Source organism: Apus apus, chromosome 1 (assembly GCF_020740795.1).
Source record: "Apus apus isolate bApuApu2 chromosome 1, bApuApu2.pri.cur, whole genome shotgun sequence".
NCBI lineage: Eukaryota > Metazoa > Chordata > Aves > Apodiformes > Apodidae > Apus > Apus apus.
Genome location: NC_067282.1, coordinates 51861559 through 51881984, shown reverse-complemented (window position 1 = coordinate 51881984; position 20426 = coordinate 51861559). Strand labels below are relative to the sequence as shown.

At 38.1% G+C, this 20426-nt stretch overlaps 1 protein-coding gene across 5 annotated transcripts in view; it reads left to right on the top strand.

Moving 5' to 3' along the window:
- ABCC4 (ATP binding cassette subfamily C member 4) overlaps positions 1 to 20426 on the top strand; it is a 161675-nt gene that overhangs the window by 43229 nt on the left and 98020 nt on the right. For all 5 annotated transcript variants that reach the window (XM_051608347.1, XM_051608346.1, XM_051608345.1 and 2 more), the window contains exons 12-19: positions 410 to 504; positions 615 to 701; positions 10896 to 10992; positions 12079 to 12294; positions 14206 to 14346; positions 15673 to 15710; positions 16062 to 16162; positions 19134 to 19280. In XM_051608347.1, coding sequence (XP_051464307.1) covers positions 410 to 504; positions 615 to 701; positions 10896 to 10992; positions 12079 to 12294; positions 14206 to 14346; positions 15673 to 15710; positions 16062 to 16162; positions 19134 to 19280 — 922 coding nt within the window. The remainder of the gene's footprint in view (positions 1 to 409; positions 505 to 614; positions 702 to 10895; positions 10993 to 12078; positions 12295 to 14205; positions 14347 to 15672; positions 15711 to 16061; positions 16163 to 19133; positions 19281 to 20426) is intronic.

Genomic DNA, 20426 nt, shown 5'->3' with positions numbered 1-20426 from the left:
TGATAATAGTTCAGTTCTATTTATTGTGGCAGCTCATTTTGTTCTAGTAAAAATAATTTATTTACTGTTATACTTAATTTTTAGTTTGATTTTTCTGAATTGCTAGCAAATATTCCATGTAACACTAAGAGTAGTGGTGTACTTTCCTCTGGCAAATCTGTAGGAAAAGTGAACTTTAAGATCTCACTTATTTTTCTACTTTCTTAATTATCTTTTTCTGAAGGTAGAAAGTCATAAAGTAGCTCTAAGTATTTCATTTAGTATGAATCCTCATATTTTAATGTGTTAAGGTATGTTAATGCTTTTTGAATAAGAAAATGTTACACTGAAGCAGCTTTGTCAGTCTTTGAAGTTAAAGTGATTTTTTTTTTTTTTATGTAAAAAACTATCTGTTTGTTCATGTTCACAGGACTTGGAATTATTAGCAAATGGTGACCTAACAGTAATAGGAGATCGTGGAGCTACATTGAGTGGGGGACAGAAGGCTCGTGTAAATCTGGCCAGGCTAGTATTATTGCTGTTTCTAAAATGTACAAATTTACAAAATTAGACTTCAGTGACCAAGTAAACAAGTTTAAGACTTTCCAATACTGACTTTTCTTTAAACTTTGTAGAGCTGTGTATCAAGATGCAGACATCTATCTTTTGGATGATCCACTGAGTGCAGTAGATGCTGAAGTTGGAAGACATCTGTTTGAAAAGTATGTAATTGCTTTATTTTCATTTAAAATACAATTGTTATCTTCTGATTTATTATAGAAAAACTTGAGAAAGCATTTTTGGGGAGATGAATCTCTTCAAAAGCTTTATGCATTCACTTTTCTCCATTTATTTTTCCTCTATTGTATGCATTTGCAATATAACATTTTTTTCATGGGTGTCTGTAATTTTGTTCTTTATTTTTAAAAGCCTTTAAGAAGTCTTTTTTGAAAAGACTATAATTAGAATTTTTCTTAAGGGAATAGATGCTATTTTCTTGAGGAACGTGTCAAATGTTGTACATTAGTATTTGGTTTTATTAATATTGGGGTTTATCAGTTTGAGTACTCAGTAAAGAATAACGTGGGGTTGGATTTTAAATCAGTTCTTAGTTTGCTGCAGTTTTCTTTGCATATTAGTAAGCACTTAATTCAAGTGGCTAAAGAAATGGGCAGAACTATCATAGATTCTTGAGTTATTTCTTATTTTGGTTCTAGAATGGTTGACATTTATCTCAGGTAGGTGAAACAGGGGACTGGTCTGCAGAGTAGACTGTGGAGAGCAGGAACAGAGAAAAGACAATGTACAAGATTTTCATGGAAGAGAGTTACTGGATTTTCCCCCATTCCTGAAGAAATATGACAATGTTTTAATAATAAGTCAGGTTCCCTTCTCAGTAGATTTCCTCTCCTCTATCACTCTTTTCTTTCAGGCTTCCTAATCTGTAACACATAATAAGTATGAGAATAATCCTGTAATTCCCAGCCAGTGTTTTATCTTTGCTTCTTCATAGCCTGTTCCTCTTGCTATCAAAAGGTATGATCTAGAATGTATTAAAAGAGGAGAAAATTCCATTGACCAAATTTAGTAGGCTTTGCTTGAAGCCTTAAATGAGAGCCTTTTCTTGCACACACATCCTTTGAATTCCACATTCCAAATCCATGAATTAAATTGTTGTACTGTTTTTCCCTCTCCCTACCCCTAGACAATCATAAAAACTTGTCTTGCAGTAATGGTTATAGAATCAGCATTAACTAGCATTGCATGCATGTTCTTTTCCTCCATGTGAGGAAGCTTTTAGTATCTAAATGTGAAAATTGTACATCCTATTGATACTTGCAGTTTCAAATCTAGAGATGCTTCTGAAATTCCATCAACGTTTTGTTTTATTTGATTGATTTCTTCAAACAGCCACATCAAATTCCTTTAATGCCTGTTGACTCTTATCTAGGTTTTTAGCTTCTACTTTCCTGTTTCTGCACAAGATCACTCTACAACTCCAGTATCTGACTGTATCTGTGCCTGAGTTCTGAAAGTGTGCCCACCTGAGCTGGCAATCTGTCTGTCCTTACAGTTTTTTCATAAAGAGGGAAACACAAAAGTGCAGTAGTGACTTGCAAAGGTGGTCAGGTTGCCTCTTCACTTTATTCTGTGTTTTATGTGAGCTGTGACACTGGGAACCTCTGTGTCTTGCTGCAAAACTGGAAATCTGGATTTTTGCCTGTGCAAAACTGTAAAGGAGCTAGAGACCATTTGTCTGCAAGCACAGTGTGTGTTTAGTTGATAAATGCGTGGAGGTGAGGAGGAATAAGGAGATTATCTCAGAGAATTTGAAGCTCAGAAGGCTAGCTGGGGTTCTTCTTTTCCTTGCGTTTACTCTCCTCCCCAACTCCAGATCAGTTTGAACTAAACAGATAAAAGGAGAATGAAAGCATTTTGTGGAGAAAATGGACTGGGTGGAGTAGTAGTGGCAAGAAAAACTGAGCAATGCCTCCCTGTTCAAGATGTTAAGGGATGTTTTTTTACAAACAGAAGTTGTCTTCTGAGGACTTCGTGGCAACTATAAAAGGTGGTGGGGGTTGTGGGGATAGTTTTATGTTCAGTAGCCTGTCTTAAATAACAAGGCAGGGCATGTCCTTTAATGCTTCCTGAATAGCGCTAGAAATGTGGAGAAGAGAGAGCATTTGGGCAAGAATGACTTCTTAGAACATGGTGCTGAAGAATGTCTGAGACACCACTTCTTACAAGCTGCCCCCAGGAGTCCAAACCGCGAGACATAAAACAATGGACAACATGGGAGAAACAGGGGCTTATTTAATGAGAATCTGAAATGGATATTGTTCAGTTCACTCGCTCTTATTTTTTTTTCTTTTCCCCCTTGTAATTTTATATTACCATTCATTTTTTTAAAAGTGTCTAGTCTATGTGTTTACATCTAAGATAGGTATGTTCCTACGAATTCCCAGGTGCTGAGGTCTGTGGATGGCTGGTTCATTCTGTTTGCTGCTTCTCCCTGTTCTCTTTCGCTACTGCAGTAAACAGTTTAAAATATATAAATACTTTTCAAATGAGAAAGAATGTGAGTAGCACAGCTCCAGTGGTAAAACAGTCCACAATATTATTAATAAGGGATTGTGTCTCTTAAGAATTTCTCCATAATGCAGACAAGTTGTTCTGTGGATGATGGTGCAGATTACGCCAGTTTTCCAATTAATTCCTCTATCCTGGTCAGATTCATTGAGGCCTAGTAAAGTATAAACTGGAGATTCCTTTTCTTTGTGTTATTTTGTAGCCTCTTTTCCTGTGATTTGTCTTGGTAATTAATGGTAGGTATGCTTCAGCCTTTTACCTATGGGGGAGCACCGGTATAATTCTAGGTTTTTGCATGTATTTGTGTGTGTATATGAAAACACGCATGTATTTTATAAACATATAAAAACAGTTTTTCAGTAACTTTTGAGGAGTGGGGTATTTTGACGCCTCTAGTTTTGAAATGTGCAACAGCCACAGAGGTATGGTACCACATTTCCTTCTCTGACAAAGTTTGGAACAACCTGTGATATTCTAAGAAAATCATTCAATCGTGCTTGTATCCAAGAAGTTTCCTGCTCTCCCTGTGCATCTTTGTAAATATATTTTCATAGATTATATGATTTCAGATCACCTCTGCATAGAAATTAGATTGTGTCCCGTCAGTGATACTGACTCAAAAATGGTGTTTTAAAAATGAGATTTAGATTCCACCAGTCTATTGAGACAGATGCTCTTCTCTAGGTGTTGTTCTTCCCTTGTGTCTTTTCCAGTGACTGGAGCAGTGTGCCAGTCTCAGTTGAAGACCAGCCGTGATTTCTTTCTCTTCCTCCTTTGTGTTTGTGAGAGTAGACAGAGTTGCAGGGCAGTTTGAGAATCTTTTAAAATGAGACCTAGGGTTGTGATGATACTTGAGAGTGGTATGCACAGGTGTATCTTCCCTACTATCAAACAGAATTCTGCAATTTTAAATTTTTTTATTTTATTTTTTTTCCCATTGGGACTCTGTTTTGAATGTTTGATCATTTGCCTTTTCTCTCTCAGTTTTGCCTCAGGAACTAGATAAAAGCTGCAGAAGAAATCATGACATTTGTCACAGCACAGTCATGAAGTTTAGCATCTGTTCAGATGGAACACCTTGGTACTAGGCAGTAGGCTCTCAGTAGGAGCTGAGGTGACATGTAACTGGGCAGTGGGTCATGGGATAACTGTATGGTCAGGCTGACCGGAGAGTCACCTAGCAAGTTGACTAGGTGTCCTGAGAGATAAAATCTCTCCAGTGTCAACTGAGGTAACTGAACATTCCTCTCCAAGAGGGGGAAGGGAGCAGCCACGGTTTTGTAGCAAAGGTGTCCTTCGTAGTTGCAGAAAAAGGTGAGGAAGAGTTGAACTGATGGCGAAGGAGAGCGGGAAATTCCACTGTGCGAAGTACATGGATTAAGAGATCTTGAATTCCTCAGTGCATTTTTACCTAAGCCTCAGAAGTGCTTGAGGGAAGGAGCAAAATGAAATAGGGAAAATAAGTAAAAGAATATTTTTTAAAAAAATTAGATATATTGATCAGATCAAAGTGGGATTTGCTTGTAGGTGTCTTGCAACATTGGAACTTGGAGGAAATGGTGATGTAAGTAATTAAAAGCAAGTGGAGCTCATCAGTCCTGTAAACCTAGCAGATGAAAGCTAGAAAATTCTCTTTTCTGTAGAGGGAACAGAGACACAATCAGTGTGTTAGAGGAACCAAGCAAAGACAATTCTGGCATGTACTTATTTGTGCTGTGTTTAAAGGTATATATGTATTACATGCTTTGTCCACTGGTGACAGGAGTACAGGGGAGTTGGTGTGTAAATTTAAGGATTCCACCCTGCTCCCTTTCAAGTGGGGTCTGCCTAAATCAAGGATATCTCTAAGTTTTACCACCTTGTTTTTCCTACCTGATCCATGCTTACCACTGCAGTGGCTACAGCCCTAATGAGCCCATACACCTTTTTGTTGTATTACACATGTTGCTTTTGAAAATATATTAGTTATACCTTTACATTTAGATGATACAATTGAAATTCGTAGATTCATAAAACTATTCAGGTTGGAAAAGACCCTTGGGATCACCGAGTCCAACCATCATCCCTACTCTACAAAATTCTCCCCTAAACCATATCCACCAACACCACATCTGAATGACCCTTGAACCCATCCAGGGATGGTGACTCCACCACCTCCCTGGGCAGCCTGTTCCATTGTCTGACCACTCTTTCTGTGAAAAAAGTCCCATAGACTTGTATGTGTCTATGTGGCGTAGTAGCTTCATTTGGTTTATTGCAGGAAATACCTTTAAAATACACAAATATGTTGCAGTCATGTTGCTTGGTTTTTTGGGGTTTGAATTTTTAATATTTTTTTTTCCAGAAAGTGAAGAGTGTTAAGTGTGATCACTGGACATTGTGTGTTTTAAAAAAAATGTAAAATTAACAGTTTTTTATCTCACAGAAATAGGGAGGGGGGACTGCTTTGAGTGTTTATTTTGGGTTTTTTTGTTTGTTAGTTTTTTCTAATTTAATAATGCATTATAAAAGCAAAAAAAACCAACAAACCCTCACTTGCAGAACCTCAGTGTAGTTTTGTTCTTCAGTGGTCTGTGGGTGCAATTACAAAACAGTATTGTGAATACTAAACCAGAAATGGACTCGAGGGAGGTATGCCAATTAATGTAGGAAAAATTTACAAAGAGCCACTTAAACACTAAGATCTCTGGATCAAAAAGTCCCTAATATATGGACTCTGGAAGCTGAAAATCTGTACCAAAGAAGTATCACTCTATGATAGTCTGTATACGTTCTCCAGCCCTCTGCTCCTGGCTGGTGATTAGGACAGGGCAATGGATTTTGAGGACTCTTTATTTTGTGCCAGAACAGTTGTCCTTAAACGTTAGTTGGGACTTGTCATGAAGAGGTAACTGGTTAGCGAGATAAGCTTAGAAACAAAATCAGCATAGTAGAAGTAGGTGTGGCTTTTCTGTCTCTGGCAAATCGCACCTTTTTTCTTTCTTTTTTTTTTTTTCCTGTCTGAAATGTTGTAAACTTTGAAATGTACAAAACCAGCTGAGTCTTCTCTCTAAACCACTTAAATTTAAAGGGAAAGAAGAGGAAAGCAAATGTAGTAAGTAAATTAATATTAAAAAAGCCTTTGTGCTTGTGAACACTTCTGCATATGCTTTAATTTCATTTCAGTGGTTATTTCCATTGAAACAAATATAAGTATTAAGAAGAGTGAAGTTAAACTTGCATGTGAAGTTCCAAAAAAGGGAGGCAAAAGGAATGCTAAGGAAGAAAGTAGAATCATTAAAGAAGAGACACTTTGCAGAGGTGAAAGAAAGCTGGTTCTTGGAGATAAAAAGTTAAAAAAGATGAAAGAACAACTTGTCTCAAAGAAAAGAAAACCTGATAAGGAGGGAGGAACAAATGAGGATTCGTATGCAGGGAAGTGCCAAGATACTTACTGCCTTTGCACAGAGGAGCACCATAGGCCCCCTTCTGAGGAAGTGTTTTCTGCTGCATGCTCTGCTGTATCAAAGCTCAAGCTAATTATTTTTTTAATATTTTTTTTTTAATTGTGTGATAGTGTACTGTTACTTAGGTTTGTTAACTTGAAATTTTGTTTAGTTGTTCACTTCTGTTGAATTGGAAGAGGGTAATTTCTGGAGAGATCTATCCTGAGTATTGCATTCCTGATGATGAATGAATGGCAGAATCACACACAGAATTACCTTGGTAGGAAAAGACCTTCAAGATAATCAAGTCCAACCATTACTAGTTATTATAAGGTCATCGAAGCTACATTTTCAGTTGATAGAAAACCAGGAAATGCTTCAGGCATTTCTGAAGACTAACAGGGATTTAAAAAGTCGTGGTTACAGGATGTGAAGTAGTAGTTGCATGCAGCAGGGATAAGTGCAGGGAATTGCCTCTATGAACATACAATGAGCAGGGACCAGTGGTGTGGCAGTTTTTTTGGCAAAGAAGGTACAGATTGTGGTAGATCACAAATCCAGTATGAGTCAGCTGTGTCATGCACTTCCAAAGGAATCTGCACCTTGGGATTTATGATCAGTACTGTATCCGACAGTACAGATAATCTTCCTGTTTTGTACCTGTAAGGTCTTAACTGGAATAATGTTTCAGTGTTGTGCACTTTGAAAACATGTAGATCAGCTTCAGGCTCTAGTGTAGCCTATCGAGAACATTTGGGTGTCAAGGAGGGGGTGAGGGAAGAGAGAACACTAAAAAGAAAAGAGGGGAAAAAAGGAGTTGGAGGATTTTAATTTTTTGGGTCTGAAGAGGAAAAAAAAAGAAGCCAGCATGAAAAAGATTCAATGTATAGAGGGACTGTGCACACAGTCCCTTGGTGTACTGTACTCCGGGAAGCAGAGGATGTAAATTGTACCAGAAGATGTAAACTTGGACTTTAGGGAAGAAAAAACTTGTGCTGGTAAAAGTTGCTTGCCCCTGGAATACATTTTCAAGGATGTTAAAATTTCTGTTATTGAGCTTAAAACAAACAGACATACAGAATCTAGCCAACATCTGTCAGGAATGGTTTCAGGTTTAAATTCATTCTTACTGGGGATGCAACTTTCCTGGTCCTTTAATCCCTGTTTTCCTTGTACTGAAGAGGCTGAAGAACCTTTGGGTTCTCTGTCCACATCTCTTCTGGCTCAGTGTGGCTATGGCAGCTGCATTTTGTGCAGTAATTTGTCCTGCTGTCAAGCACTGAATGTGTCCACAGTCTTAACTGAGAGAGTAATGAAGGAGCACAAGGAAGATGAACCTTGTGGGGTTTTAAACAACCAGGTAAAAACATGTTGGCACTTCTGGGCCTACTCCAGTAGATGTCTGAAACCTTGGACCAGGTATGTCCCCTGTTGAGGCAGGCTTTCCCTTGATTCTCTGCATCGTCTGTGAGAACGGGAGCCACTGTCAGATGTTGGTTCACCCAGAACTGGGTGGTTCACCTAGAATTGATGGTTTCTTTTCTTCAGCTCCACAGAGTAGTGTTTCTGAAAGTAGATGCACAATGAAACTAAACCTTAGTGAACCAGTTAAAAACATAAATGTATATGGACTTTTCGGGTTTTTTCTTTTTCAGTTTTATGACAAAATCCAGTGAACCCTCTATTTCGTGACAGTCCTTTTATCCCATTTGATCTCGTTGAGCCGCTTTTTGAATCTGTTTTCAGTCTTCAGTGGCAGCCAAGGCACTGTACAAACTTAATGGTTGCTGTCAGTTGCAGAATAGATTTAATCAAATGGGAGAGAGAGTATTTTAAAGAAGGAAAAAAACTTAACATAAAGCTCTAGTAGTTTGATGTTTTGAAGTAGATATTAAGTAGGTACTTAGTATTTTACCATTTTTGCAGCTTCTGTGCTTCATGGTGGTACAGTATTTTAAATGGCAAAATTTTCTAGTGAGCTATCTGAGCAGTGAGTTGTTTAACTCAGTAATAGATCTAAGTATATGCTCTTTGTTGTGATTTTTCCTCTCTGTGCTCATGCCAGTGAGTTGTGACAACAATTTTTCTGCTTGCCTGTTATCAACAAACTATTCAGCTAACTTCTTTCTACCCAGATAGACATCAGATCGAGAGTTGTTGGTTTTTTAGAAATTCTCAATTGAGTGACCTGATGTATCAGTGGAAATTTATATTTCCACAGAGGTCATTTTTGCCTTCTCTCCTGAGATCAAGATCATGCAAGATGCTATGCTGACAGCTCTGACAGTTCTAATTGGTTTGCTGTGATCATATGATAACCCACTTTTTTTTTTCCTCTCTAAATGCAAACTTGAAGTGCAGTGGGCTTGCTGTGACTCAGGATCCAGATTTAAAGGTTTTCAGCCATCATATTTTCTAGTGGCTAGTTTGTCCCAGTAAACTGTTAAATGTTCATCTGGCACATAGAAAATTCAGAGATCAAAGTGGTGTACAGGCTGTGGGATCGTGTAAGGGAAAGCTAGATCTCTTCATGGTGAATCCCTGATATATTCTCTTTAGGCAGCTTTCCTGCCAGGTAAGTAAACATCCTGTAGCCTCTGCTGTTTGTCCAGTTCTCTGGGTAGGTTTTGTTGAAAATGATGTTGAGTGTCTTCAGCTGGTGCTCTAGTTGCCATGTAGCTTGTTTCAGTGGCTGCAGAGATGGTGCACAGTAAGCACACCAGAATAATAATCCCACAAAGAGCTTGGTGTATAAATAGTTGTGACTGGTCAAATAGTTATGCAGATGCAAATACCTTGGTAAATTTTTACCTTGGCCACCTCAGAATGACACCATGGTTTTACAGTTGCTTCTTTAATGCTGCATACAAGCATACAACTTTATTGGGAAGAATGTTTCTTTTAACTAAATTATACTGCAGTTTATTTGGATCACTATAATGTACTTTCTGCGTGTAATTATGCTGACGAGCGCTAGTATTAACCATGGTATAGTACTCTTATTTCCTACAGTCTTTGTAGGAGTGTTAAAATAGCTGTTAAAAGCTGTGTAGGGAGTTAATTGGGTTTACAATATGAATGTATGAAACACTGTGGACATTATGGTATTTTTATTAAGATTATGTTCCTTTTCTGCCTTATTCCACTTTTTGCTTATTTACATTTCTGCATTGACACTGTCTCCCACAGCATCCTTGTAGATAAACTGAGGAAGTGTGCTCTTGATGGTCAGGTAGTGAGGTGGATCATGAACTGGTTGAAAGGAAGAAGTCAGAGAGTTGTGGTCAATGGGACAGAATCTAGTTGGAGGTCTGTGACTAGTGGAGTCCCTCAGGGGTCGGTACTGGGACCGGTACTGTACAATATTTTCATCAACCACCTGGATGAGGGAACAGAATGTGCCCTCAGCAAGTTTGCTGATGACACTAAACTGGGAGGAGTGGCTGACACACCAGAAGGCTGTGCTGCCATTCAGCAAGACCTGGACAGGCTAGAGAGTTGGGCAGGAAGAAACTTGATGAAATTCAACAAGGGCAAGTGTAGAGTTTTGCATCTGGGGAAGAACAACCCCATGTACCAGTACAGGTTGGGGGCTGACCTGCTGGAGAGCAGTGTAGGAGAAAGGGAGCTGGGGGTCCTGGTAGACAGGAGGATGACCATGAGCTGGGGGTGGGGGTTTGACAGTCTTTAAAGGCTCTGCTGAAAAGATACCAGATAGCTTTTCTGCTAGAACTGTATGGAATTGAACTGCACTTGCCAGCAAGTTCTGTTGTGCCCAGTCCTTTCTTTACTTCTCTTTCCAAATCCCAAAATTCTGGGGAAGCTCAGAAGCAGGTGTGAAGTTTTGGAGAGGAAGATAAGTCCTGATTCTGTGAGAAAGGTCAGAGATGGTTGAAGCATCTTGTTACTCCACCTCAAATCAGTAGTACTGTTTAGTTTTCCAGAACTCTCAGTGGCTTACTGCTACAGCTGCTCTGAAAGCTCATCTCAAAATAATTTTACTTTTATTGGCTGTATTTTTCCATAATTATCCACATCATGTTGTTCTGATTCTCTTTCCCTTAGTTTAGTTTTTGTTAAGTACTACCTTTGTCGGGCAGCTTATGATATGTTCATATGCTAGGAGGATGTTTAAGAGAATTTTAATTAAATGTCAGTAAGATATTTCCTTCTTTTCACTCCAGACCAGAAGTATGAAGTTTGTTTTCCCGACCTTGAACATTTGCAAAGTCAAATGAGGAATGTATTTGTTAAGTTTAATTTGTATAAATGTAATAAGTATAGGCATAATTTTTTCGTATTTTAAACACTGTATAATTGAATAGAAGACATTTTTCAGAAATAGTAAAAATGTTTTACAACAGTTTGTTTTTTTTAATCAATTTTTCCATCTCTTTGCAGATGTATTTGTCAAGCCTTACATCAGAAGATCTCTGTTTTGGTCACTCACCAATTGCAATATCTCCGTGCTGCAAATCAGATTCTAATTTTAAAAGATGTAAGTGATTTAAGTGTCTGTATATCTCACATATTTTGTAATTATCCTTTGTAATCTAAGAATAGAAAAAAAGCAGCTGAAGTTTTTAAATTTCAGTTTGTAAATATATTTTCTGTCTACTAATGACCATAAATGTTTTTAAAGATGTATAATTGTTAATAAGTTGATTTTGTTTTAAGAATACCTTTCCTGAAAAATCTGTTTCTGAATTTTATCATGCATATCTGTAATTTCACATACAGTTTTCCTCTCATATGTATAACATACCATGAGAGGTTTCATTATTTTGACACTATGTTAATGCTTTGCTTTTATTCTTAATTCATACAAAAGTGTAAGAAACAAGAACTGTGTTAATTTTGCAACCTGTCCCTTTTTTCAGTTAAGGCTGAGAAATGGTCACAGATCCTTTCGAGGGCAAGCAGGCCTTCAGCAAAACTGGTTCCTTCCAAACTTTGTTTTACAAGATATTCATGGATAGTGGGGAAATGAAAGAACTTCAGCTGGTTTTTTGGGTGTTTTTTAAGGTTGGGTAGTGAAGTACATGAAGTTCTTTTTGATGCATCACAGAGTTGCAAAAAAGGACGCTAGCTGTCTTTTTCCTCCCTGTTAAAGTAGGAAGAAGTTTGTGATAGAGCTTTAAGATGTTTGGAAATGGTCTGTGTTGCTCCTTGTAGAGCTCTATAAGAACCAGAAAATTAAGCTGCTGTTTACCCGTGGCCTGGAGTAACATAGAAAGATTGATGGTTATGTGTGTGGTTCAACAGCTTGTCCTGAAGCTGCATGGCTGTCTCCTGGAGCTCCTCCAAGGAGGTGATTCTCACCTGGCTGTAACTGGGACTTTTATCATGCTGTATATATGCTCCTTGGCCTGGATAGCTGCTGGGAAGGGACTGGTTAGAGGGTGAAGAGCTTGTTTTTGCTCTTATAAATCAGGAACAGATAGTTAGAGGCTTTAGCTCAGTTACTGCAGTGGGGTTTGTGCTCAGCAACTTCAGAACCCCACAGGCAACGAGGACAGATAGGAAAACTTTTCCTTTACAGAAAGTGTATAATGAAGATAATCAAAGCTTATGTTAATTGTAGGGTAAAATGGTGGGGAAAGGTACCTATTCAGAATTCCTGAGGTCTGGCATCGACTTTGCTTCCCTTTTGAAAAAAGATGAGGAGGTAGAACAGCTGTCAGTTCCTGGAACCCCCAACCTCAAGTCTGCCCGGAACCGAACCTTCTCAGAGTCTTCTGTCTGGTCCCAGGATTCTTCTGTCCACTCACAGAAAGATGGAGCAGTGGAACAACCACCTGTAAGTGCTCAAAGAATAGGCATGTCTCAGTTCTTGTCTGCCTGTTTTTTTAACTTGAATTTTGGTAAGGGCTTCTCCTGCTACATTTGAGTTTCAGGGACTGCGGGATTGCATTAACAGGTGAGAGCTCGCCCACAGTGGATCTGCCCAGTACTGGTGCTTGGCTCTTGGTGCTGGGAGTCCTGCCACTTGGGCTGCAGAAGGCATTCATGCCACAGCTCTGTGCTCTTCTGTTCAAACCCAGCAGAGTGAGTTTGTTCAGGCTCTGCTGGATGCAGGAGTGCTTCAGTAAGTGTCCAAAGACACTGCACTGTGCTTCCTTCATCCTCTCCTCTGACAGCAGCGCTTTAAAGAGCTACTATATTGGATAGGTTCTGTGTGCTTGTGCTGCACTGAACTCAAATTAACACTTTTCCTGAAATACTGAGCTCTGAGAAGTGCATGCAGAAGCTAGTCACTTTATACAAAGTCTGTGTTTGCATGGCTGGCGTTAGCATCTCCACATGATCCTGAGCTGGCCCTGACGGGGTGACCTTGGGACGCCACTGCATTGCTCTGGTGAAAACAGAATGCTTTGTATGGTGCCAGCTTGACTTCTGGTGTCTTGTGGTCTCTTGGTCTGCACAGTGCAAAATCAGCCGTAAGGTTTCTGTACCAGAGGTGGCCTTCCACTGGTGTGCTTGCGCTCCTGGAAGACAGCTCAGGACCCCTGTAACCAACCTTGCTAGGCTTGAGCTGGCACTGCATCCATGGAACACATGGAAAAAAATGAAATAAGTAATCCCTGTGTGTCCCTGATGATTGTCACCTTCATGCTATGTGTATATATTTTCTTTTTTTTTTTTTTAATAATAAAAAACAGTGAGATTTAAAAACAAAACAAAAACCAACTGAAAAAACCCCAACCAACAACAACAACAAAACCCCAGAACTACAGACTTTCATTTTTCTTACCTTTCTGGAGGAAGTTTTATGCCCAAAAGCAGTAAACAGGTAAACTTACCTGATTTAATTAATTTAGTGGTGAGTCCACTGTTAAATCCACAAAGATGTGCCCAACTTCTAAGCAGCATGAGAGCTGTTGGTTGGGTGTGGGGGCTGAAGGAACAAAAAACCAAGATAGGCTTCTCTTCTTCTATAGGTGAGTAGTTGGGATTTCTCCTTTCACATCTGAGCCAGGTCTGTTGATTCACTGCTCTTGTACAGCTGCTTCTGCTGAGGACAAAACAAAGTGTCAGGGATCCACTGAACTGGCACTAGTTTTTCTATCACATATCACATATACTGTAAAAAAAATTACCAGAATTCTGTTGATTTGAATAGTTATTTTACCTTCTTTATGCCTGTCTGTTTTTTTCCTTCTCTCACTGTTCATTGGTACTTACATAGAGGTAATTAGAACTTAGTGGGTAATTTGTTACTCTGGGCATATGTTGATTGATTTTCACGCATACTTGAGGAACAGTATTTACTTTAAATACTTTCCTGAAAAGGAAAGCTTACATACACTTCCATTCTGAAAACAGAATCTTTCTTAAGTTGAGGCTGTAGTTTCCAGAGCTGTTATGTCTGAATGTAGTGTGTAATAAAAGGAAAAATTGACTTAGAAATCAATTAGAATATATTTTTCTGACTGTAGATGAAGTCATCTTCCATACTCCAAAGCAATGCAAAATAAAATCCTCGTAGTGTCATTCTGCAGATTTTTCAGAGGTATTGCACTGGGACAAATTTTTTAAATCACAGCTGTAGTTCTGATGTTTAAAGTTTTTATATGTGTAATCACATATCTCCTTATTTGTTTGCTAATTCTGAACCGTGACTTCCAACTGCCTTAGTCTGAATCTATTACTGTGAGTTTGATACATTTTTATATTTTTTTAATTTTTTTTTTAATTATTTTTTTTCCAGGCTGAAAATGCACTGGCTGCAGTGCCAGAAGAGGGTCGTTCTGAAGGAAAAATAAACTTTAAGGTCTACAGAAAATATTTCACTGCAGGAGCAAACTACTTCGTGATTTTTATACTTATACTGTTCAACATTTTGGCACAGGTAAGTTGTCAGGAGCAATAAATAATATTGAATGTATTTTGGGCTTGCCTTTTTATCGTAGTGTATGCTTGTTACTATGATGTTTCAATTAAACTGTTTGAGAACACATTGTTCTTTAATTTTGTAGGATACTCATCAAATTTTATGTATCAACATTGAGATATCTTGCAGTGATCCTTGTTTCAACCACTTTTAATACGTCAGTAAAACAATTATTTTCCTGGTAGCGTGGCACAGAAATTATAAGCCAGTCTTGGTTTTTTGAGATAGAGAACAAAGTTATAAGGTGTATAAAATAATGTTTAGCAAATCTGAGCCATCAGTTATGTTTCCATTTGGAGGAGGGTAAAGTGATGGACTGGGTATGGGAGGATGGGGTCTAACAGAAGTGTTAAAAGACAAGCTCATCTGCTGATAAGTACAGGTTATGAGAAAGGCTAGAATGAGGGTCATTGTGTAGCAGAAGAAGAAAGTGAAGAAGAGAACAGGCACATACTGTGTGTAAAGCAGACTGTAGCAGGTATGTAAAAGAATTTTTAGACAAGGAAAATTATTCTGAAACTTACTGAAAGAAATGGTGGGCTGAGGAAGCTGAGTGAAGACAGCCTTTTTCTCTGTTTCCTGCTGAGAAAGCTTATGGAAAGGATTGGTCTGGGCTGTAAATTTAGACAAGTTATATTTAGACAAGTTAGTTCCTTTTTGCTTGTCCTTGAATTGAGTCTGTTGGAAAGACAGCTGAGCAAGATCAGATCTTCAGAAGACCGCCCACAACTTAAATTTCACGTGAACAGAGGTGTATTTTGAGATAAATAACCCTGTTACAAGTTTGTAGTCACCTCTTGGCACAGAAGGAAGGTGGCAGTAAGAGTTTTCCCCCGTCCCCTTCTCATCCTCCTTCAGCTCTGTTTCTTGTGATTATCTCCTGTAAACACACATTTCTGGATTGGTAACATTAGAAAGTTTGTTAATCAAAAAGCATTTTGAAATATCTCTAGTAGCAAATTTAGGAACTGAAAAATGAGTTCTTTAATGTGCAATTAACATATATTAGGAAGAGCTACTATAATTTTGTTTACTTAAGTATTGCTTTCCTTTAGTTTGCTATCACGTAAGGTAATTTAAGGTAACTTCTTTCTTTGTAGAAGGTTCTAATGCACCTTCTAATGTGCTTTGCAAATTGCTGCTGGTCTTGAAAGACTGGATGGCATGCTTTCCTGAATATGTGATGTTTTCCCAGAGAACATGAAAGAATAGCAAGGAAATTTAATTTTCTAATGTTTGTTTCATTTAGTAAGATGATTCTTTTATTTGCCTCTTTTACTCAAGGTGGCATATGTGCTGCAGGACTGGTGGCTTTCTTACTGGTAAGTTGATGATAATAACTGGTGGGTCATTTCCTTTTCAGTCAAGTGCTGTTTGTCTAATAGAAATCAGTGTTGTATAGGGGGTGGGAGAAGCATGTTCTAGGAGACTTCAGAATATGCTTGATCTTTTTCTGATAACCACTAATTTTGTGTGGGAAAAAAAATTAAACTTTATACTGAAGTGATCCTGTGATTCCTTCTACTCGTTTTGTGATGCATGACAGCATTTGTACGTGGGATCTTTTCAGCTAAGGATTTCAACATAGTCGAGTCTAGAAACAGTTAAACATATTCATGAATATTTGCAGAATGTGGCTTGATGATGGTTATCATTTGTATGCATTTCCACAGGGCAAATAATCAAGAAAAGCTGAATGTCACAACTAATGGAAATAATGGAGCAAATGAGACTGAACATCTAGACCTTAACTTTTATTTGGGAATTTATGCAGGTAATTACAGATGCACGTGTGTGTGTCAAGAACTATTTATTATCTGTGCTGTCCTAAAAAGCAGTTTTGAGAGGTGTGAAGCAACAGCAATATGGGGAAGTGCGATTTCTGGCAATAACTGGGTCATGTCTTAACAGATTATGAGCCTGAGTCTTGCTTCCTGACTAAATTAATTGGAATAAATAAAATATAAAAATCTAACAAGAGAAGTAGTTTGAATGCAGACTCTTAATATGCTTTGCCTGGATTTTGGAAAGTAAACTAGGAATTGAGTATTCAAAAAGTCAGTAACCGTAAGGCTGTGGTTATTGTCTATACTAATAGGTCACTGAGCTAAATCTTGAGTCATTATATGGATGGGCAAGAGGGATTAGACATGGATCTTCATTCTGTGCCATTCTAAAACTTGGCATGGCTACATTCCTCTGAAGTGCTGTAGCAAAAGAACCAGTTTTTAAAAGCATCCTAGATGGGTATGCAAAGCAGAATGTTAAAAAACATTTCAATATATTTCAATAGGTAGCCATGCCTCTGAATATGCAGGAAAGGGCATTCATCCTTTTATTCAGACATCCAAACGTTTTGAAGTACTGCTCTGAAATGTAGTAGAAGTGGGCATAAAAAATAATGTATAGGAATATGCTCTCAGACTCTATTATTTAGCACTTCTAGTTATATACAGTTTTGTATGGCGTGGTGATTTCGTGATGGGGTTGTAAATTATAGGTTTGAGAAAATAGGTGGAGTACCAGAATAATACGCATTGAATGTATTCAGAAACATCCCTCATGGGTGAGCTGATAGGAAGAGGATTTTTTGTTTGGGTTTTTTTTTGGGAATCCATGTGACCTGAGTGTTTGACAGAAAACATTGTGCTTGGCCTGGGAAGCAACAGTTTAGGAGCCAGATAAACTTGGCTCTTATTTTCTCTGTGTAATGTCTTATTTCATGAGGCGTTCCAGTGGACTGCTCAGTATGATTAAGTGTGGCAAACTTGGCTTTCTCTGACTGTATTAACCTAAGCCATGTTATGGAAAATTTTATCCTTTAAGGTGAATTTTGTTTTAGATAGCAGAGCAGCAAAAGTTACTTTTATATTTAAATGTTCAGATGGCTTAGTGAGATTTTTGCAATAGCTGAACAGGCAGCATTGAGTTACCTACACAAAATTGTAAGTGAAGTTGAAAAAGTTATAAAGAGAGAGTCTATTTCATACAAAGTACATAATGTCTAACTTAGCTTTTCCTATAGCTTCTGTATAAAATAAACATTTTTATTTCTGATTCTGTTTGGGGAAAAAAAAAAAATCAGCATGGGAGTTCCTTCCTAGTCCTCGTTGTTTCTATGAGACAAGATTTAGGAGAGTAAAATTTCTGTTAATAAGAAACCCCGTTGGCCAGAACTGAGGTACTAATTCCACACCTTTTTCTATAAAGTGAGCATGCAATATGTCCCTGTCTCTCTTATACTGAGGTGGTAAGCTTATAAACAGGGAAAGCAAAAACCTTTGTCATGACAGAGACTGGCTGAAGGACTTGAAAGTAAGTCTTGTTCCTCCCCCTTCTCCCCAGCCATTAGGTCTTTTCAGATTATTCATTTGGTGAGGGTCATGCCGACAGTTTCCAGTGGCTTCCAAGCCTGAGTGAAGTTGTACAGAAATGTGAGGCTCCCAGGACGTGCACCCTCTCCTTCCATGGTCCCCTCAGACTGCTGTTAGGCATGGGCTTTACCGTGGCCTCCTGCTCAGTGCCTCTTCTGCTTGCTTTTTGCTTGACCCAGCTTTCCTGTTTGGGTACGTGTAGTTACTGTTTGGCAAGGTTGCTTGGTTTTTTTTTTTCTGGTCTGGCATACAGCAGTAGGGACAAGGCACATAAGGTCTCATGCCAACAACATCCTTTTTTCTTCACGTTGCCATGTTCTGTCCTGTTCAGCACAGTGCAGAACATGGGCAATAAACTGTGAGCAGACAAACAAAATGGTGGTAACTTCTCTTGTGTCCTAGGAGGATACAGCAGTAAGCAGGATGGAATAACTGATTGACTTAACCACATCATAACATTTAAAACTGCACTCTTTCCCAGTGTTGCTGAAGCTGTACCTGCAATATGTGCAGTTTTAACTTGACCTTAGAATAGGCAATTTTTTTATGTTGATAGTTAGGATCTAACTTCAGGGTTAGGTCTGAGCATCTGGACTGGTGTTGGTTATGCTTAGTTGCTGTAGTAGATCACCTGAAGCCTGGGAGTGCTGTCAAATACAAGGTTAACACCTTCACTGTTTGCCTTCATTTACTGGAATTAGGGCACTCACATTGGAGATTACACACAGCAAAACAGAGAAGCAGCAATCTCATCATTCTTTATTTCCATCTTTCACCCTGTAGCCTCCCTGTCTTGTACATGGAGATGGGGCTCTATTTCACATGACAGAAGGGATGCATCCTATACTGTGTTAAAGAAATACACGTAATTTAAATGATTTGATGTGGTTTACAAGCAGAAGAATGGCATGAGTGGTTTGGGCTGATTGAGAATAACTCAAGGTTGTCTCTAAATAGCCATGTGTGTATTAGTTGGTTAATACCTGCTGGCAAATGTTGAATCTTCACAGTGACCTCTGCAAGCCACAATTAGACATGGCACCGTGAAATGAATTTCTTAGCAAAGCTGTTATGCACAAGTTTTTGACACTGATTTATTTCATGGGTTAACAGACATTTCCTGCATTTCTATAAAGTACCGATTCTTTCAAACTGAAAAAGAGAAATTGTTTAAATCAGTGGTATGATAGTAGTTGAAGCTAGTGAAAAATAGAACACATCTGTGTACTGTGCTCTGAGTCTCTAAACTTAAATTTTGATTCTTGCTATACACAAAATTTTAGTTCAATTTTATTTTTAATTTATTTTCCTTGTGAAAGATTTATTATTTATATGCATGCTCTGACAAATTTATTTATATTTTTTTTTCAGGTTTAACAGTGGCTACAATATTGTTTGGCATAATAAGAAGTCTTCTAATGTTTCAAGTTCTTGTTAATTCTGGTCAGACTTTGCACAACAAAATGTTTCAATCCATTTTGAAAGCTCCCGTCTTGTTTTTTGACAGAAATCCTATAGGTAAGTTTAGTAGTAAATATTTAATGTACCTCATTGATTCTGTTAACTAAACTATTTCTGGGTAATTACGATTTTATAGTAATTTTGCACGTTCGTGTTTTTTTTTTCTCCTTTTACTTAAAAATATAAATTAAATTTAACAGTGTGGTCTTTTTAAATTTAAAAGTCAGAATATTGACTGCTTCTTGATGGTTGATCTCACTCTCTTCAAATGCAGTCTGCAGAAAAATGAATGACCTGTGGCTTTGCTGTTGTACATTGAACTGTTAGTTGCATTGCTGTTCTGATTGACTTACACAGGGATGTCTTCCATATGCTGAATGTACACACATGCATTTTGTGAGGATGTCTTTCTTAGACTTTTCTTTGAAAACTTAATCCCAACAATTACTTGCCCTTTATAAAAAAAATTAACATGTGTGGTATTCCGGAGTTTTTAGAAACTGTATAGCTTACTGTCCTTCTGGAATGCACAAAAGTGTAAAGCATGCAATTTAAAACTGTAATCCAGATCCTTATGTTCTTCAAGAGAACTGAGAGAGAGGCTGGAGCAGAGTGAAGAGAATGGGGAAGTGGGGTGGTACTTACTGATTTGCTAGCCAGACTTAAATGAGAAACAGAAATCTGATAGTTTTCATTCTCTTGAAGAAAAAGAACATCGGCTTGTTCTCATAGTTCGAGAAGCTGTTTAATTATTGTAAGGGTACCTAGGGATGGCTTTATTGTCTCTGAGAAATTAGTAATACTTCCAGTAAAAAAATACTCATTTGGAGAAAAGGTTCATGTCCATAATATGATGAATGAAACATGTACAGTTTCCCCTTTTTAAAAAGTAAATCTACAACTGCAGAAGTTTAAGGCTGTGTTACATGATCTACCTGTGCTACGAGTCTGTGGTAGTGTAAATTCAAGGCTACTGCAAAGGGTTAGAAGTGAAACCGTAAGCTCAGATGGCAGGTTAATGGAGAGCTAGCTAGTGAGAGCACATACATCACAAGAAATCATAGCACTGATGGGGTTTGTTGTCAGATTGGCAGGGATTTTCCTTTTCTCTCTCTAGGTCTCTCCCCCCAACCTTGTGCAGCTTATGGAGTAACTATTTTTGAGGGAATACATAATCATCTTGTAAGAATGCCCGTAAACCTG